The sequence below is a fragment of the Scomber scombrus genome, chromosome 22 (assembly GCF_963691925.1).
Source record: "Scomber scombrus chromosome 22, fScoSco1.1, whole genome shotgun sequence".
Classification (NCBI taxonomy): Eukaryota; Metazoa; Chordata; class Actinopteri; order Scombriformes; family Scombridae; genus Scomber; species Scomber scombrus.
Window position 1 is genome coordinate 23,787,370 of NC_084991.1, and position 18,064 is coordinate 23,805,433.

General features: G+C 42.2%; 2 protein-coding genes across 5 annotated transcripts; both read right to left on the bottom strand.

Moving 5' to 3' along the window:
* Positions 1–1,212: 1,212 nt before the first annotated feature.
* Positions 1,213–6,235, bottom strand: cradd (CASP2 and RIPK1 domain containing adaptor with death domain). The gene is given in 5 exon segments (XM_062443509.1): positions 1,213–1,278; positions 1,346–1,457; positions 1,459–1,667; positions 5,916–5,981; positions 5,984–6,235. Coding segments are annotated over 4 exon segments (606 nt in total). The 5' UTR covers positions 6,225–6,235; the 3' UTR covers positions 1,213–1,278; positions 1,346–1,367.
* A 2,301-nt stretch (positions 6,236–8,536) lies between these two features.
* On the bottom strand, positions 8,537–16,613 carry socs2 (suppressor of cytokine signaling 2). Of its 4 annotated transcripts, none has more exons than XR_009927838.1 (4): positions 16,306–16,613; positions 12,784–12,982; positions 10,386–12,653; positions 8,537–10,320 (listed from the first exon to the last, which is right to left on the bottom strand). XR_009927838.1 is itself a non-coding variant. In XM_062443494.1 (3 exons), the coding sequence occupies exons 2-3, from the start codon at positions 12,899–12,901 to the stop codon at positions 12,187–12,189; spliced, it is 585 nt and encodes a 194-aa protein (XP_062299478.1). In that variant the 5' UTR covers positions 12,902–12,979; positions 16,306–16,613; the 3' UTR covers positions 8,537–12,186. The 4 variants fall into 4 exon arrangements, 2 of the variants coding, with proteins under 2 accessions (XP_062299478.1, XP_062299477.1); XR_009927837.1 differs by having other exon boundaries at positions 8,537–10,210; positions 10,332–12,653; XM_062443494.1 differs by having other exon boundaries at positions 8,537–12,653; positions 12,784–12,979.
* Positions 16,614–18,064: the final 1,451 nt, after the last annotated feature.

An 18,064-nucleotide genomic window follows, 5' to 3' on the forward strand; every position in this document is an offset into this window, starting at 1 on the left:
GAAGAAGATGATGATGAAGATGAAGATTCAACTGAAAAATGTTCATAAAGTTCATTTTGCTTCGTTTCTTCTTTGATCCGTTCAGAGCGTCGCTGCTGAGTTCTGATCAGATTCAATCTGAACAATAAACATCCTGGACCGGGATCAGACCTGGACCGGGATCAGACCTGGACCGGGATCAGACCTGGACCGGGATCAGACCAGGACCTGGATCAGACCTGGACCGGGATCAGACCTGGACCTGGATCAGACCTGGACCGGGATCAGACCTGGACCTGGATCAGACCTGGACCTGGATCAGACCTGGACCGGGATCAGACCTGGACCGGGATCAGACCTGGACCTGGATCAGACCTGGACCTGGATCAGACCTGGACCGGGATCACACCTGGACCAGGATCAGACCTGGACCTGGATCAGACCTGGACCTGTATCACACCTGGACCTGGATCAGACCAGAACCTGGATCAGACCTGGACCTGTATCACACCTGGACCAGGATCAGACCAGGACCTGGATCAGACCTGGACCTGGATCAGAACCTGGACCTGGATCAGACCTGGACACTGTATCACACCTGGACCTGGATCAGACCAGAACCTGGATCAGACCTGGACCTGTATCACACCTGGACCAGGATCAGACCAGGACGGCGACCTGGATCAGACCTGGACCTGGATCCAGACCTGGCAGACCAGACCTGGATCAGACCTGGACCGGGATCAGACCTGGACCGGGATCAGACCTGGACCTGGATCAGACCTGGACCGGGATCCGATCAGACCTGGACCGGGATCAGACCTGGACCTGGATCAGACCTGGACCTGGATCAGACCTGGACCTGGATCAGACCTGGACCTGGATCAGACCTGGACCGGACCTGGGATCAGACCTGGACCTGGATCAGACCTGGACCGGGATCAGACCTGGACCGGGATCAGACCTGGACCTGGATCAGACCCTGGACCTGGATCAGACTGGACCGGGATCAGACCTTCGGACCGGGATCAGACCTCCTGGCACCTGGTCCAGACCTGGACCTGGATCACCGACCTGGATCTGGACCGACTGGACGGATCACACCTGGACCAGGATCAGACCTGGACCTGGATCAGGACCTGGACCTGTATCACACCTGGACCTGGATCAGACCAGAACCTGGATCACGACCTGGACCTGTATCACACCTGGACCAGGATCAGACCAGGACCTGGATCAGACCTGGACCTGGATCAGACCTGGACCGGGATCAGACCAGGACCTGGATCAGACCTGGACCTGTATCACACCTGGACCTGGATCAGACCTGGACCAGGATCAGACCTGGACCTGGATCAGACAGGACCTGGATCAGACCTGGACCTGGATCAGACCAGAACCTCCTTCAGGACGGACCGGTGGACTCCAGCAGCCTCCAGACTCTGCAGGAGTCTCTGGACCGAGGCCTTCTTCCCTTCGGCTCGTCAAGTTCCATAGCAACAGAGCGGCGAGCGTGGCTCCGTGAGCGCTCAGCGAGTTATCGGACCGACACCTGAACCAGGACTCTGCTGTCAGACCCAGATCCAGCAGAACCGCCTCGGCCTCCGAACCGAGACGAGACGCCAAGCGAGACAAAACCCGGTCTGAAGGAATCTGCTGCAGGACCGAGTCTGGAGGAGTCCAGAGACCTGCAGGGACACATTCATGTTTTATTATTATTATTATTATTACATTATATTACATTACATTATATTATATTATATATTATTATATTATATTATATTATATTATATTATATATTATTATATTATATTATATTATATTATATTATATTATATTATATTATATTATATTATATTTATACTATATTATATATTATTATATTATTATTATTACATTACATTATATTATATATTATTATATATTATTATATTATTATTATTATTATATTATATTATATTATATTATATTATATATTATTATATTATTCATCATTATTAAAGTTCACAGTTTTAAGTGTTGCTGATTTGAGTCGTTCATTCTGTAAATCTGTAAAAATCTGTCTTTATATTTCTCGTTATAACAATAAAACATTTTTATTTTCAATGTAAAAACCTTAAAACTTATGTTTGTTAATAGTAAATAATAAATAAAGTAGTTTATAGATTATAAGAGGAAAACATTTCATAAAACTAATATCTTCAGAAGATGATTTTAGTCGGCAGCATCGAGCCTCCGTAGCTCTTCACATTACAGTTAACTGTAAATAATTAAACATCTATAATTAATAAATGTTATTTTATTAATAACTGAAGTGTTTCTAACGTCGGGTCAAAGATTCCCAGAAACGCTCCGACTGTCGGGAACGTTCTCAGAAACTAAAGCAAGACGAAGCGTCGCTGAAACTGAGAAAGAGAGTCATTCTAGGAAAGATGTTTAGTCTGTTTAAAGAAGGAGAGAAGGAGGAGAGGAGGAGAGGAGGAGAGGAGGAGAGAAGGAGAGGAGGAGAGGAGGAGAGGAGGAGAGGAGGAGAGAAGGAGAGGAGGAGAGGAGGAGAGAAGGAGAGAAGGAGGAGAGGAGGAGAGGAGGAGAGGAGGAGAGAAGGAGAGGAGGAGAGGAGGAGAGGAGGAGAGGAGGAGAGAGAGGAGAGGAGGAGAGGAGGAGAGAAGGAGAGAAGGAGGAGAGGAGGAGAGGAGGAGAGGAGGAGAGAAGGAGAGGAGGAGAGAAGGAGAGGAGGAGAGGAGGAGAGGAGGAGAGAAGGAGAGAAGGAGAAGAGGAGAGAAGGAGAGAAGGAGGAGAGGAGGAGAGGAGGAGAGGAGGAGAAGAGGAGAGAAGGAGAGAAGGAGGAGAGGAGGAGAGGAGGAGAGGAGGAGGAGAGGAGGAGAGGAGGAGAGGAGGAGAGAAGGAGAGAAGGAGAAGAGGAGAGAAGGAGAGAAGGAGGAGAGGAGGAGAGGAGGAGAGGAGGAGAGAAGGAGAGAAGGAGGAGAGGAGGAGAGGAGGAGAGGAGGAGAGGAGGAGAGAAGGAGAGGAGGAGAGGAGGAGAGAAGGAGAGGAGGAGAGGAGGAGAGGAGGAGAGGAGAATAGAAGGAGAGAAGGAGAGAAGGAGAGGAGGAGAGAAGGACAGGAGGAGAGGAGGAGAGAAGGAGAGAAGGAGAGAAGGAGAGGAGGAGAGGAGGAGAGAAGGAGAGGAGGAGAGAAGGAGAGAAGGAGAGGAGGAGAGAAGGAGTGAAGGAGAGGAGGAGAGGAGAATAGAAGGAGAGAAGGAGAGAAGGAGAGGAGGAGAGAAGGAGAGAAGGAGAGAAAGAGAGAAGGAGAGAAGGAGAGGAGGAGAGAAGGAGAGAAGGAGAGGAGGAGAGAAGGAGAGAAGGAGAGGAGGAGAGAAGGAGAGAAGGAGAGGAGGAGAGAGGAGAGGAGGAGAGAAGGAGAGAAAGAGAGAAGGAGAGGAGGAGAAAAGGAGAGGAGGAGAGGAGGAGAGAAGGAGAGAAAGAGAGAAGGAGAGAAGGAGAGGAGGAGAAAGGAGAGAAGGAGAGGAGCAGAGGAGGAGAGAAGGAGAGGAGGAGAGGAGGAGAGGAGGAGAGAAGGAGAGAAGGAGAGAAGGAGAGGAGGAGAGAAGGAGAGGAGGAGAGAAGGAGGAAGAGGAGAGGAGGAGAAGAGGAGAGAAGGAGAGGAGGAGAGGAGGAGAGGAGGAGAGAAGGAGAGGAGGAGAGAAGGAGAGAAGGAGAGGAGGAGAGGAGGAGAGAAGGAGAGAAGGAGAGGAGGAGAGAAGGAGAGGAGGAGAGGAGAATAGAAGAGAGAAGGAGAGAGGAGAGGAGGAGAGGAGGGAGGAGGAGAGAAGGAGAGAAGGAGAGGAGGAGAAAAGGAGAGAAGGAGAGAAAGAGAGAAGGAGAGAAGGAGAGGAGGAGGAGAAGGAGAGGAGGAGAGAAGGAGAGAAGGAGAGAAGGAGAGGAGAATAGAAGGAGAGAAGGAGAGAAGGAGAGGAGGAGAGGAGGAGAGGAGGAGAGAAGGAGAGGAGGAGAGGAGGAGAGGAGAAGAGAAGGAGAGAAGGAAGAGAAGGAGAGAAGGAGAGAAGGAGAGAAGGAGAGGAGGAGAGAAGGAGAGAAGGAGAGGAGGAGAGGAGGAGAGAAGGAGAGAATGGAGAAGAGGAGAGAAGGAGAGGAGGAGAGAAGGAGAAGAGGAGAGAAGGAGAGAAGGAGAAGAGGAGGAGAGGAGGGAGAGGAGGAGAGAAGGAGAGGAGGAGAGGAGGAGAGAAGGAGAAGAGGAGAGAAGGAGAAGAGGAGAGGAGGAGAGGAGGAGAGAAGGAGAAGAGGAGAGAAGGAGAAGAGGAGAGGAGGAGGACTGCAGAGAGGAAGTGAGTGTGTAGAAAGCTCAGGGTGAGGCTTCCTGGAAGCTCTGACGTCATTCCAACAATCAGTAACCAGCTGGCAGCTCTTCCAGGTATCAGTGGAGCTGCAGGTATGTGAGGAGCGCTGCCGTGTGGAGGCATGACAGCGCTCCTCACGGGGGGGGGGGGGGGAGGAGGAGGGGGGATGGGGGGGGGTTTGTTTTCCAGGCCGGGCCTCCTGCTTTCCAGAATCCTGGCAGCTGCAGCCTCTCCTTATTAAAGCCGGATGTTTGCACATTTCATCACATGCTGCTGATTCTGATAAACCTGCTGAAGCTGCTCAAACCTCTTTGTATTATTATTAGTGTTTAAAACTGTGATCAACACCAACAGCTGATCTGAGGAAGATATTTTGGTTGTTTTTCCTTCTCTACATGAAGTGTTGTTCAAAAATGTAGAAAATAATAAAAATATAGAAAAACTGATGTCATATAATAATGTATCATAACCACTAATGTTACTGTAATACTGCATACTACATCACTATAATACTGCAGTACTTTACTGTAATACTGCATACTACATCACTATAATACTGCAGTACTTTTACTGTAATACTGCATACTACATCACTATAATACTGCAGTACTTTTACTGTAATACTGCATACTACATCACTCATAATACTGCAGTACTTTTACTGTAATACTGCATACTACATCACTATAATACTGCAGTACTTTACTGTAATACTGCATACTACATCACTATAATACTGCAGTACTTTTACTGTAATACTGCATACTACATCACTATAATACTGCAGTACTTTTACTGTAATACTGCATACTACATCGCTCATAATACTGCAGTACTTTTACTGTAATACTGCATACTACATCACTCATAATACTGCAGTACTTTTTACTGTAATACTGCATACTACATCACTATAATACTGCAGTACTTTTACTGTAATACTGCATACTACATCACTATAATACTGCAGTACTTTTACTGTAATACTACATACTACATCACTATAATACTGCAGTACTGTTACTGTAATACTGCATACTACATCACTATAATACTGCAGTACTTTTACTGTAATACTGCATACTACATCGCTCATAATACTGCAGTACTTTTACTGTAATACTGCATACTACATCGCTCATAATACTGCAGTACTTTTACTGTAATACTGCATACTACATCGCTCATAATACTGCAGTACTTTTACTGTAATACTGCATACTACATCACTATAATACTGCAGTACTTTTACTGTAATACTGCATACTACATCACTATAATACTGCAGTACTGTTACTGTAATACTGCATACTACACTCGCTCATAATACTGCAGTACTTTTACTGTAATACTGCATACTACATCACTATAATACTGCAGTACTTTTACTGTAATACTGCATACTACATCACTATAATACTGCAGTACTTTTACTGTAATACTGCATACTACATCACTATAATACTGCAGTACTTTTACTGTAATACTGCATACTACATCGCTCATAATACTGCAGTACTTTAACTGTAATACTGCATACTACATCACTCATAAATAATAATAATAATAATACTACTCTCACCTGTCTCACCTGTCTCGGGTCCAGGTGAGTCCTGCAGCTCCAGCAGCAGCTTGTCTCGGACCAGCTGTAGTCATCCAGGGCCCTCAGCAGGGCGGGAAAGGCCCGGGGCCCCCGACCAGGCAGCAGCTGCAGCAGCTGGAGGCTCTTCTGTGTTTCTGTCTGCAGAGACTGGATCAGCTGAACCTGCGCCTCCGTCAGGATGTTCTCCTGGAACAGAAACGGAACGATGGTGTCGCTGACCTGTATCTGCCCGGACAGCTCCAGCAGGTGTTTCCGCAGCAGCTCTTTGTGTTCCGGCTCCATGTTTACACACAATCACCGTTAATACGTTAATACGTTAAATCATGTTTAGTTTACCGGAATCTGCCGTTACCGACCCAGCTACTCCTGTCTGTGTTGTGATCGTTGTTTGATATTGTGTCCGACTGGAAACACAAGCGGAACCAAAGTTTGGCTAACGCTAAAAGTTTCACTAAACTCTCCAAATCTTATATTTCTGTAATATTCTTCAATAAATACCCAACAAATGTAATGTATCAGTTTATTATGAACCACTCCTCAGTTCGGCATACATTAAATACACCAGGCTAAACTCATTTATTAAAAATAAAACATTTTAACAGTTTACACCGCGGTGCCCAGTAGCTACAAACAGCTTCACTCGCCTTTAAAATTAACGTTTCTGTTTAATAAAGTGATTTTTGAGGGATTAAATATATCCCGAATTAACAAGATGACCTCAAACTATTACAGAAACTCATATTTTATATCTTACAGCCTGTTTATATTTAATAGATTAATGAGGAAGTTTTAAAATCTGATGTTTTCTCAACGGAGTTTGGCTCAAACGTCTCAACAGGAAGTGTCTCGCTTTTAATTTTACCTAAATTTAAACATTAAACAAAATTAGTTACACGAAAAATATATTAATGTCTCGAATTGACCACGTTGTCTTTCTATAACTTAATCCTGTGTTTCCGTGGTGAACAGTAACATTAAGTAATAACACTAAAATCAACATTATGGTGGATAAATTATATAGAATATATGCCGAATTAATCAGAATATCTAAATATGTCAATAAAGTCTCTTATTCTAATTCTTACTACGTGTTTATAGTTTAATATCAACAAGGAACTTTAAAACTGAAGGATTTATCAATGGAGTTCTGTATGGTCTCCTTCAGTTAACACCTGTTGGTGCAAACACAGTTAAATAAACATAAAACAGCTGAATTTATATAATAATTAGACTATTGTTGAATTGTGAATGTAAGCAGCAAAACTAAGATGTAAGATTTAATGTTGACAGACTCTTAATTCTGGTTGTAAACTACCAAACATGAGCTAATGATAAGTATATTTTTATTAAATAGAGCTAATTGATGTGTCACATACATGCTGAGTTTATTAAATAATTAAAACTTTTCCTACAAACACATATTTGATGTTATTTAAGGTGTAAGTTTGTACGTATGAAAAAGCAAATTTAAACGTGGAAGATTTTTTAATGGAGATCCTTCTTCTCTTCTTTTTCCTGTTTCCTGAAGCGTTCTTTTTAAAAACAAAGCTTCTCACCTGTTTGGCGTCATGGAGGCAAAAAAACTACAAAACAACACTCCCCTTTTTCTGAGAAGTGTTTAGTGTCACATATTAACTCACAGTGTCAAAGCAAAGAGCGTCTATTTCTGGATTCTGTTGAAGTCTGTACTGTTGCCTGTAATATCACAATCAGCAATACTACTACTACTACCAATAATAATAATAATAATGATGATGATGTAATTTATATATATGTTTACATTATTTACATTCCTGTTGATCTGATCACATCTCTTCACATTTCTCTCTCTGTGTGTTTTTGCTCACAGGGTTTAGTGTGTAGTGGATCATAAAAATAACATTCATGATACTGTGAGACAAAATATATACTTTTAAGCTTTCAAGGAATTATTTAAAAAAAAATAAAAACACAAAGCTCAATTTATGCAGAAATGGGCCAAAAACATGAACAATTCCCTTAAAAACATTAGTGAATACAAATAAACTAAAGGGAATGTAATAATATTCAGTATTTTTGTTTAAAGCTTAATTCATAAGTCACACTGAGTCAAATAAAAGTCCATATTTTTACTTTTCTTTTTTGATTTCCTGGCAGAAATAGGTTTCCATAAACAGGAAACACAACCTTCCCTAAATAACAAGCAAAATAAATCATAAAGATTTTAATAAACTACTTTACTTACTAACTTTAAAATACTACTGATTTTTAAGCTATTTTCTTCCTTCTTCTTTTAAGCATGAAATATGACCTATCCATAAATAAATAACAAAAAACTAAATAAAATGACTTTAATAACAAAGATGAGTCCAGATCTGCTGATAATAACATCATTTTGATATCTGCTTCTTCTGGCAGAAATGGTCTTCATTAAGTAGGAAACATGACTTATCTTTAAATAAATTAGAGTGAAAAATAAAAATAAACCTAATAACATAAATTAATTCATAAAATCTAAATAACTTCGAAGTATAAGTGGGATAATATCGGCGTAAATACAAATACATATTAAGTAATTGTAGAAAATAGAGCGGAGTCAATAAAATCAGTCACGGTGATGAAGCACCATATAAAAAATTTATTGATCTCATAAGTGGAGCCGATCAACATTTCAGAGGCAGAGCATGCTTTCAGAGTGTGAGCAGCCTCGTTACAAAAACATGTACCAGATAACACAGTGAGACACAATCAATAAATATTTTAAAAAATCAAACAGGCTGAGAGCTGATTCAGTCCCACAGCGGTGATATGTACAAAGAGTCATCGACCTGCTTCATGTTCTGTGTTAAACATTTATTCATCCGTCATCTGGTCTCAGAACGAGAGAAGGAAAGCGACCCTTCCCTTCAATGATTAGTCCTCCGTACAAAAATAAGACATCAGAAAATTCAAATATTAAAGAAACATCGTGTGGAGTCGACACAAATCAACACAGTGGACCAACGAGTGCAAGAGAGAGAGAGAGAGAGAGAGAGAGAGAGAGAGACAGACAGAGAGAGAGAGAGAGAGAGAGAGAGAGACAGAGAGAGACAGAGAGAGAGAGACAGACAGAGAGAGAGAGAGAGAGAGAGAGAGAGAGACAGAGAGAGAGACAGAGAAAGAGAGAGAGAGAGAGAGAGACAGAGAGAGAGAGAGAGAGAGAGAGACAGAGAGAGAGAGACAGAGAGAGAGAGAGAGAGAGACAGAGAGAGAGAGAGACAGAGAGAGCGAGAGAGAGACAGAGAGAGAGAGAGAGAGAGAGAGAGAGAGACCCATTTACCTGAGTGACCTACTGCTCGACCACGTTGTCATGGAAACGGCCCCCACCCCCCCTCCCACTTCATAAACACAAGAGTGACGCTAAAAGATGGAGGTCGACCCTCGCCGCGCTGCCGGATGTTTGAGAGTCACAGAAACAAAAACCAGCTCTGATCAAATGAGAATAAAAGTTTCTGAAAATGTGAAAAGTTTTAGACAGAAAAAATGAAACAAATGTGACTAAATTCACCAGAAGTTAGAGAACTGGAACTGGTCCTTTATCGGTCCCTGGTCAGTCCTTTGTTGGTCCCTGGTCAGTCCTTTATCGGTCCCTGGTCAGTCCTTTGTTGGTCCCTGGTCAGTCCTTTATCGGTCCCTAGTCAGTCCTCTGTTGGTCCCTGGTCAGTCCTTTGTCGGTCCCTGGTCAGTTTTTTATCGGTCCCTGGTCAGTCCTTTGTTGGTCCCTGGTCAGTCCTTTGTTGGTCCCTGGTCAGTCCTCTGTTGGTCCCTGGTCAGTCCTCTGTTGGTCCCTGGTCAGTTCTTTGTTGGTCCCTGGTCAGTTCTTTATCGGCCCCTGGTCAGTCCTTTGTTGGTCCCTGGTCAGTCCTCTGTTGGTCCCTGGTCAGTCCTTTGTTGGTCCCTGGTCAGTCCTTTGTTGGTCCCTGGTCAGTTCTTTATCGGCCCCTGGTCAGTCCTTTGTTGGTCCCTGGTCAGTCCTTTGTTGGCCCCTGTTCAGTCCTTTGCGGGCCCCTGTTCAGTCCTTTATCGGTCCCCGGTCCGTCCTTTGTTGGCCCCTGGTCAGCCCTTTGTGGGCCCCTGTTCAGTCCTTTATCGGTCCCTGGTCCATCCTTTGTTGGTCCCTGGTCAGTCCTTTGTTGGACCCTGGTCAGTCCTTTATCGGCCCCTGGTCAGTCCTTTATTGGCCCCTGGTCAGTCCTTTGTTGGACCCTGGTCAGTCCTTTGTCGGCCCCTGGTCAGTCCTTTGTCATACCCTTGTCGGCCCCTGGTCAGTCCTTTGTCACACCCTTGTCGGCCCCTAGTCAGTCCTTTGTTGGTCCCTGGTCAGTCCTTTATCGGTCCCTGGTCAGTCCTTTGTTGGCCCCTGGTCAGTACTTTGTTGGACCCTAGTCAGTCCTTTGTGGGTCCCTGGTCAGTCCTTTGTTGGACCCTGGTCAGTCCTTTGTTGCCCCCTTGTTGGCCCCTGGTCAGTCCTTTATCGGCCCCTGGTCAGTCCTTTCTTAGTCCCTGGTCAGTCCTTTGTTGCCCCCTTGTTGGCCCCTGGTCAGTCCTTTGTTGCCCCCTTGATGGCTCCTCGTTGGCCCCTGGTAACACTCAATCATGAGTGGTTTTTGTTTGTTTCTGTGTGTGTTGTGAACTTGAAGCTAAAACTGATGTTGACTTTGAGTTTCAGTTCAAACGGTTCGAGCACCAGCGTCTCCGTCTCATATCAGCTGTTTGTTTTCCTGTGATGTGATTGGTCCAGAGGCAGTGAGTACTACAGCCAGCGGGGACAAAGTCTACGTGGAGGACTTGTTATTAAAGAGACTGTGACGTTTGTCCAGATGAAAGCGATCAACACGTTTGTTTGTTTTCCAGCAGGAGTATCGATCAGGTCGTTTACCTGCAGCTCCATCAGCCAATCAGACGAGTTTAAACATCCTCGGCTCAGTTTCTAAACAGTAATGATGATTGTTGATGTTTAGTTTCTGTCAATTTTCAGTGAATTGAAGACATTCAGAGAATCACATTTGGTTTTCTTCTAAAAGACCATCTACAGACTGATGTCAGTAATTATCAGTAGCACCATAACTGCCTCTTTTTTACCTTTTGAGGTTTTTCTAACTGGTTTTAAAAAGGCTGCGGAGATTAACTTTTAATCAAATATATAAATAAAACTTTCTATTACAGTTTCAGTCCAGCTGATATAAACTTGATCAGTTTTAGATCAGCTGGATATAAAACGTCCAGCGTTTATTTTTATTTTTTAATATATTTTATAAAGCAGGAGTTGTTTCTGTGACTCTGATGAATCGTCTGTAATTTAACATTAAATGAACCAACAAACACAACTCTGCATGTTTGTGTAGACAAATGAATCGTCCAATCGATCGTTATGAGATATCCTGAACTCTCAAATATTCAGCCTGAAGACGAACGAGTCAGATGTTAAAAATCTTCTTTTCATGTCAAAGTGAATATTGGTCAAAATATTGTTATCAGTTATAAAAAACCTGAAACCACTCTGCTGTTGGGTTTTAATCCAAACATAAACAGATTGTTGTTTTTTCTTCCTGAGCGACGTCCAGCAGGTGAACACTCAGAGCTGAGTGAAGATCATCCAACCTTCTGACACATCAGCAGTTATCACAGTTACAAGTTTCAGACTCATTAATATCGTTAACAGCCAGGTCGTAATTTTGACTGTGAAACTCCAAAAAGCACCAATATATACGACTTCTTAATGAAACCCATCAATGCCTCACGACAGCCAGACTCTATAATAAATCACTTACTTAGATATGATGTCATATTGTGTTTTAAACCCTCAAACGACTCCGTTATCAAATGATGTGAACTCAACTTTTCTGCATGTTTTAACGATTCAGCAGCCAATAGAAACTCTGCTGCATCATGTGACCAAACCTTCATTCTGTCCATCTGTCAATCACATCGCCGTGGTTACACATGTGACTCTGGTCCTGAAGCTCCTGCAGTGGGCTGAAGCAGAGGGATCTTTGAACTCTCCCTGTGGTCAGTGAACGCAGCATCCTGCAGCGTGCGGAGCGTTGACTTCCTGTGTTAGAGCTGAGGTAACTTCCTGTATGCAGCACCGCCGTCAGAAACAGAATCGGTTGTTTCTCAGCCGACACATTCAGGCTCCTGTCAGGGTGGGACATCTCAGTACTGCGGACTCACAGCTCGTTATTGCATGTCCGAGCTGCAGCAGCAGGGCATGATGGGACGGCGGCTACACGTTGTAGACGTAGTCGGTCAGGTAGTCCTTCAGTCTGTTGGGCAGCGGCAGGTCCTGGACCCGCCGAGTGGTCCTGTTGATGGCCACGCGGCAGAGGTGCTGCAGCGGCGGTGTGGTGGTGTACACGGGTTTGGTGAGCAGCAGCTGCACTGTGCTATTGGCCGGCAGCTGAGAGCTGGGCGGAGACTTGAGTCCTGTCCTGGACAGCTGGACGTAGTGCTCCACCAGGTGCACCACGCTGTCAAACTGCTTCAGCTTGGGCTTCACCAGGACCACCGAGTCCAGCTTGAACTTGCCGTGTTTGTACTCGATGCGCAGGTTGGTGGGACCCGCGGACGTCATCGCCGAGATGGTGAACAGGTAGTCCCTCTGAGAGCTGTCCCGCACCAGGAAGGTCCCCTCAGCCGCGTCCTGCAGGATCTCTTTGGCCTCGTTGGCAGTCAGACTGCCCCAGTACCAGCCTGGGGGGGGGGGAGACCAGAGACAAGAGACACTCAGTACAGGAGATTAAACTGCCTACTAACTGTGTGGTCAGTGAATTATGAAAAATGTTTTAAAAACTTAAACTTGTCTGTGTTGGACATGTCTCACCGGTGTTCCTCAGGTCTTTCATGGCTAAGGCGATGCGGCTCTCATCTGTCGTAGCGTTGCTGTCGGATCGTCTCTCGCCTTCGATGGTGTCGGCGGACTCTGACGACTGGCAGGTCATTGGTCGGATCCCACCGGCCGCCTTCAGCTGAAGGCCGGCAGTGAGGACATGAGATGACGAGCCAATCGCCTCCTACGTCTGCTGCAAATATATGACATCATCATCATTATCACTATTATCACCATCATCACCATCATCGTCATCATCACCATCATCATCATCACTATTATCACCATAACCACCATAATCACCATCATCAGACACACAGTATATGAACTGTGCTGTTAATTAAGGGGTTAATTATTATTTTAGATTTTCAGATTTGCTTTTTATTTCCAGAATTTAAAGTTTGACTAAAATATAATATTTTGTATTTTCTGGCAGCTTTGTCTGAAGTGATGTTGATCTATTTATTGATTTATTTATTATTGCCATAAGATAAGATAAGATTTTCCCTTTTTAGTCCCTCGATGGAGAAATATGCAGTAGCAGCAAAGTGGACAGTAAAAACAGAAGAGATTCAATAAAAAGAATAAAGAACAATAAATAATAAATACAAAAGTAATAAAAAAACAATAGTAGTAGAAATATAATAAAACAATCTAAGATACAGTGCATCAGTATTCACTCCCCTTCCCTTTCCCCACATGTTGTTATGTTACAGCTTTATTCCAAAATGGATTAAATTCCTTTTTCCTCATCAATCTTCACACAATACCACATAATGACAAAGTGAAAACGGTTTTTTTAGACATGTTTGGGAGCTGCCTGGTTTCCTCCAGACGTGACGTTTGGCATTCAGACCAAATCCCATCTGTCATCTCCACAGAGGAAGGCTGCAGCTCTGTCAGAGTGACCATCGGGTTCTAGAAGAGTCCTGCTGGTTCCAAACTTCTTCTATTTACCAACGATGAAGACCACTGTGCTCTTCTTCAATGCTGCAGACATGTTGTTGTTCCCTTCCCCAGATCTGTGCCTCCATACGACCCTGTCTCTGAGGTCTCTTCCTTTGACTTCCTGGTTTCTGCTCTGACTGTCAACAGTGAGACCTTATATAGACAGCTGAGCCTTTACTAATCTATTTCATTTACTACAGCTGGACTCTGATCAAGTTGTAGCAACATCTCAATGATGATCAGTGGAAACAGGAAGCACCTGAGCTCCATTTAGACTGTCATAGTAAAGGGTGTGAATACTTATATGCAATATTTAAGTTTTTTATTTTAATACATCTCTACAAAAACCCTTTTTCACTTTGTCATTATGAGGTATTGTGTGTAGATTGATGAGGGAAAGGAATGTAATCCATTGTGGAATAAAGCTGTAATATAACAACATGGGGGGAGTGAAGGTGGGAATACTTCCTGGATGCTCAGTATAATAAAATATTAGTTACATTATGTACAAGATGTATGTTCACTAATAACATATCTTATTTAAAGAGATGGTTCCTTCATGTTCATCCATCTACTGTTCATTCATTCATCTTAATAGATTTTAACATTTATTTTATGCTGGATGATGAAATGTGACATCACTCAGTCTGTCTATATGTAACACTGTTATTAATATTACAGACAAATTATCATTTAAACAAATAGTAAAACAAACCATCAAATATATGTTTACATGTTTTTAAAGTCATCAGAATAAACTTCACTAAACTCTGTAAATCAGTCAGCCTCTCTTAAACCTGATCAGTTACATGTTATTGATCAGCTGATCAGTTACATGTTATTGATCAGCTGATCAGTTACATGTTATTGATCAGCTGATCAGTTACATGTTATTGATCAGCTGATCAATTTCATGTTATTGATCAGCTGATCAGTTTCATGTTATTGATCAGCTGATCAGTTACATGCTATTGATCAGCTGATCAGTTACATGCTATTGATCAGCTGATCAATTTCATGTTATTGATCAGCTGATCAGTTTCATGTTATTGATCAGCTGATCAGTTTGTCTCACTGTACCGACGCTGTCACATGACCTCAGACAGGAAGCCGTTAACGTACTGATGGTCACATGACCAAACACTCACACAATGGAGGCAAAACAAACTATTACACATCTTTATGTTTAATTAGTCACAATATTAAACTATTTATTATGCTGTTAATTTATTGATATCTTATTAAACACTGACGTCTGCAGGGTTAATAATGAAGTGTAACTGGGATTAAAGGACGTTTAATGAAATGATTTTATCTGATTAACCATAAAAACATAAAAACATCTGTAATCCAGCTGCTTCTGATCGACAATGAAAACTGTCGACTTCACTTAAAAAAACAATGAATAAATAATTAAAGGTTCGTATTAAATCTGTTTTAAGTTGAATGTTTTAAAAAGCAGCCGAACAGTCAGGAGACTCTTCCTGTTCATGTCTTTATGATTTAAACACTGACAGTCTGAACCTGGAGAAACAGCTGGAGACGTTTCTGTCTTTTATTCAGTTTAATGATCATTCTGACTCTGAGCTGTAAACTTTCAGTCATTTTATTCTATTTGAGCTTTTTTCTCTTTAATATTTCACGTTAAACACTTTAAATGATCGTGTTTCTGAAATCTGCAGAAATAAAACCTGGAGAAACATAAACTGATCAAATTATGAGAATTTCATGTTCAGACAGTTTCCTTCTTTCCTTTTTTATAGTCGACCACATATTTACTGTTTGTTACACATGTAATAAAACATGTTATGTTCCTGAAATAATGATTTTTAACATCAACATCATCAAGTGTAGATTTGTTTTATTAAATCAAACTTGATGAGTTGTGTTTTGTACATAAAAAGAGTCAAATAAACATGTTGGAACCTTAAATTAACAGATGTTTGAATATAATCTATTTATTAATCTATCTATCAGTCATTAGTCTGCTTGGTGAGCTGCTTTAAAGGCAGAATCAAAGAGCTGAGATCAGACAACTGATCATAAATATAATATAATGTGTGTTCTGGCAGGTTTTTACTACATTATTAACATTTTAAACAGAGTCTGGTGAGTCAGGACAGAAGGATGCAGCGTTTCTACTGTATTTAACACATATAATATATATAAATAAATATAAATATTACAGCTGTGGGTTAAACATTACAGCAGCTTTTACTGATGTTAATTTGGTGCAATTTTAAATATAATTTGGTGCAATTTTAAATACAATTTGGTGTAATTTTAAATATAATTTGGTGCAATTTTAATATAATTTGGTGTAATTTTAAATATAATTTGGTGCAATTTTAAATACAATTTGGTGTAATTTTAAATATAATTTTGTGCAATTTTAATATAATTTGGTGTAATTTTAAATATAATTTGGTGTAATTTTAATATAATTGTTTGCAGCCTAATTGTAATATAATTGAGGATCATGTACAGGTGCTCCTCACCGTCTCCTCTGTCTGATCTGATCAATAATTCACTGATCACCTTTATTGATTAAATATAAACACACCGTACCTGCTGGTCGGTAACGGAGCCTGCTGTTATAGAGCTGCCGGTCTATCCTCCGGTAACCGCGGACATGTCAGCGGGAACATGCGTCTGCTTCCCCCGCAGAGCAGCTCCTGTCTCGGGCTTGATCTACAGCTTCTCCCCCCTCCTGCTTCCTAATGGCGGATTACACACGCCGCCGCGGCTCCGTTAACACCGACAGATTCCCGGTTGACCGGAGAGGCAGCAGAGGCAGGTCGGTGTCCTGAACACGGAGCCCGTCAGGACGTCACTGTGCCGCCGAGAACCGAGTCCGCGGATCCGCCTCATCACCGAAAAACCACCGTAAACACAAAAGGAGCGTTTCCAGGAACTTTCCAGGAACGGAGTCACGTGGTGCCGAGGGGGGAGATTTAAGGTGGACTGAGAGAGACACACACACACACACACACACACACACACACACACACACACACACACACACACACACACACACACACACACACACACACAGTAATACATACACTGTAACGTCACACACACACACACACACACACACACACACACACACACACACACACACACACAGTAATACACACACACACACACACACACACACATACACACACAGTAATACACACACACACACACACACAAACTGTCTTCAGGTGAAAGTATAAAATAAACCTGATGTTTAATCAGTTTATGTTTCTTATCGTTGATAAATGGAAATGAAAGGCAGCAGAGTGAATCAGTCAGCAGCTCTTTTATAAAATGTTATTTACACATTAACACATTAACACATTAACACAGTCAGTGGAACATTTACAGAAGGTGAGGGAATTGTGTTTATTGTGTATTCTGTAATTAGTGTCCTCTGTGTCTGTATTATGTAACGTTACAACTCTGTTTTATTACATAACACACAGACCTGAGTACACACACACACACACTATATATATATATATATATATATAGTGTGTGTGTGTGTGTGTGTGTGTGTGTGTGTGTGTGTGTGTTTGTGTGTGTGTGTGTGTGTGTGTGTGTGTGTGTGTTTGTGTGTGTGTGTGTGTGTGTGTGTGTGTGTGTGTGTGTGTGTGTGTGTTGGGACATATCAGTGAGAGAGAAGAAGTGATGAGGCCTTGATGAAGCTGAGCATTAATGCCTGCAGTATTATTACAATCAGCTGATCCAGAACTACTCACTGTTCACTCTGATTGGCTCACAGCTGTCAGAGCAACATTATATATTATTAAGGAAACATCGCTCATAATACTGCAGTACTTTTACTGTAATACTACATCGCTCATAATACTGCAGTACTTTTACTGTAATACTGCATACTACATCACTCATAATACTGCAGTACTTTTACTGTAATACTACATACTACATCACTCATAATACTGCAGTACTTTTACTGTAAAACTGCATACTACATCACTCATAATACTGCAGTACTTTTACTGTAATACTACATACTACATCACTCATAATACTGCAGTACTTTTACTGTAATACTGCATACTACATCGCTCATAATACTGCAGTACTTTTACTGTAATACTACATCACTCATAATACTGCAGTACTTTTACTGTAATACTACATCACTCATAATACTGCAGTACTTTTACTGTAATACTACATCACTCATAATACTGCAGTACCTTTACTGTAATGCTTTAACTACACTAGACGTGTATTATTATGTCTACAGTATAACGCAGAGCGCTGCTGCCCCCTGCTGGCCGGATGAAGGTATTCCAGCGTCTGACCGCTAGGT

Coding starts and splice junctions, on each gene's coding strand:
- socs2 (XM_062443494.1), bottom strand. CDS start 12,901: ATGACCTGCCAGTCGTCAGAGTCCGCCGACACCATCGAAGGCGAGAGA. Junction 12,654..12,783: donor GAAAGACCTGAGGAACACCG/GTGAGACATGTC, acceptor CCCCCCCCCCAG/GCTGGTACTGGGGCAGTCTG.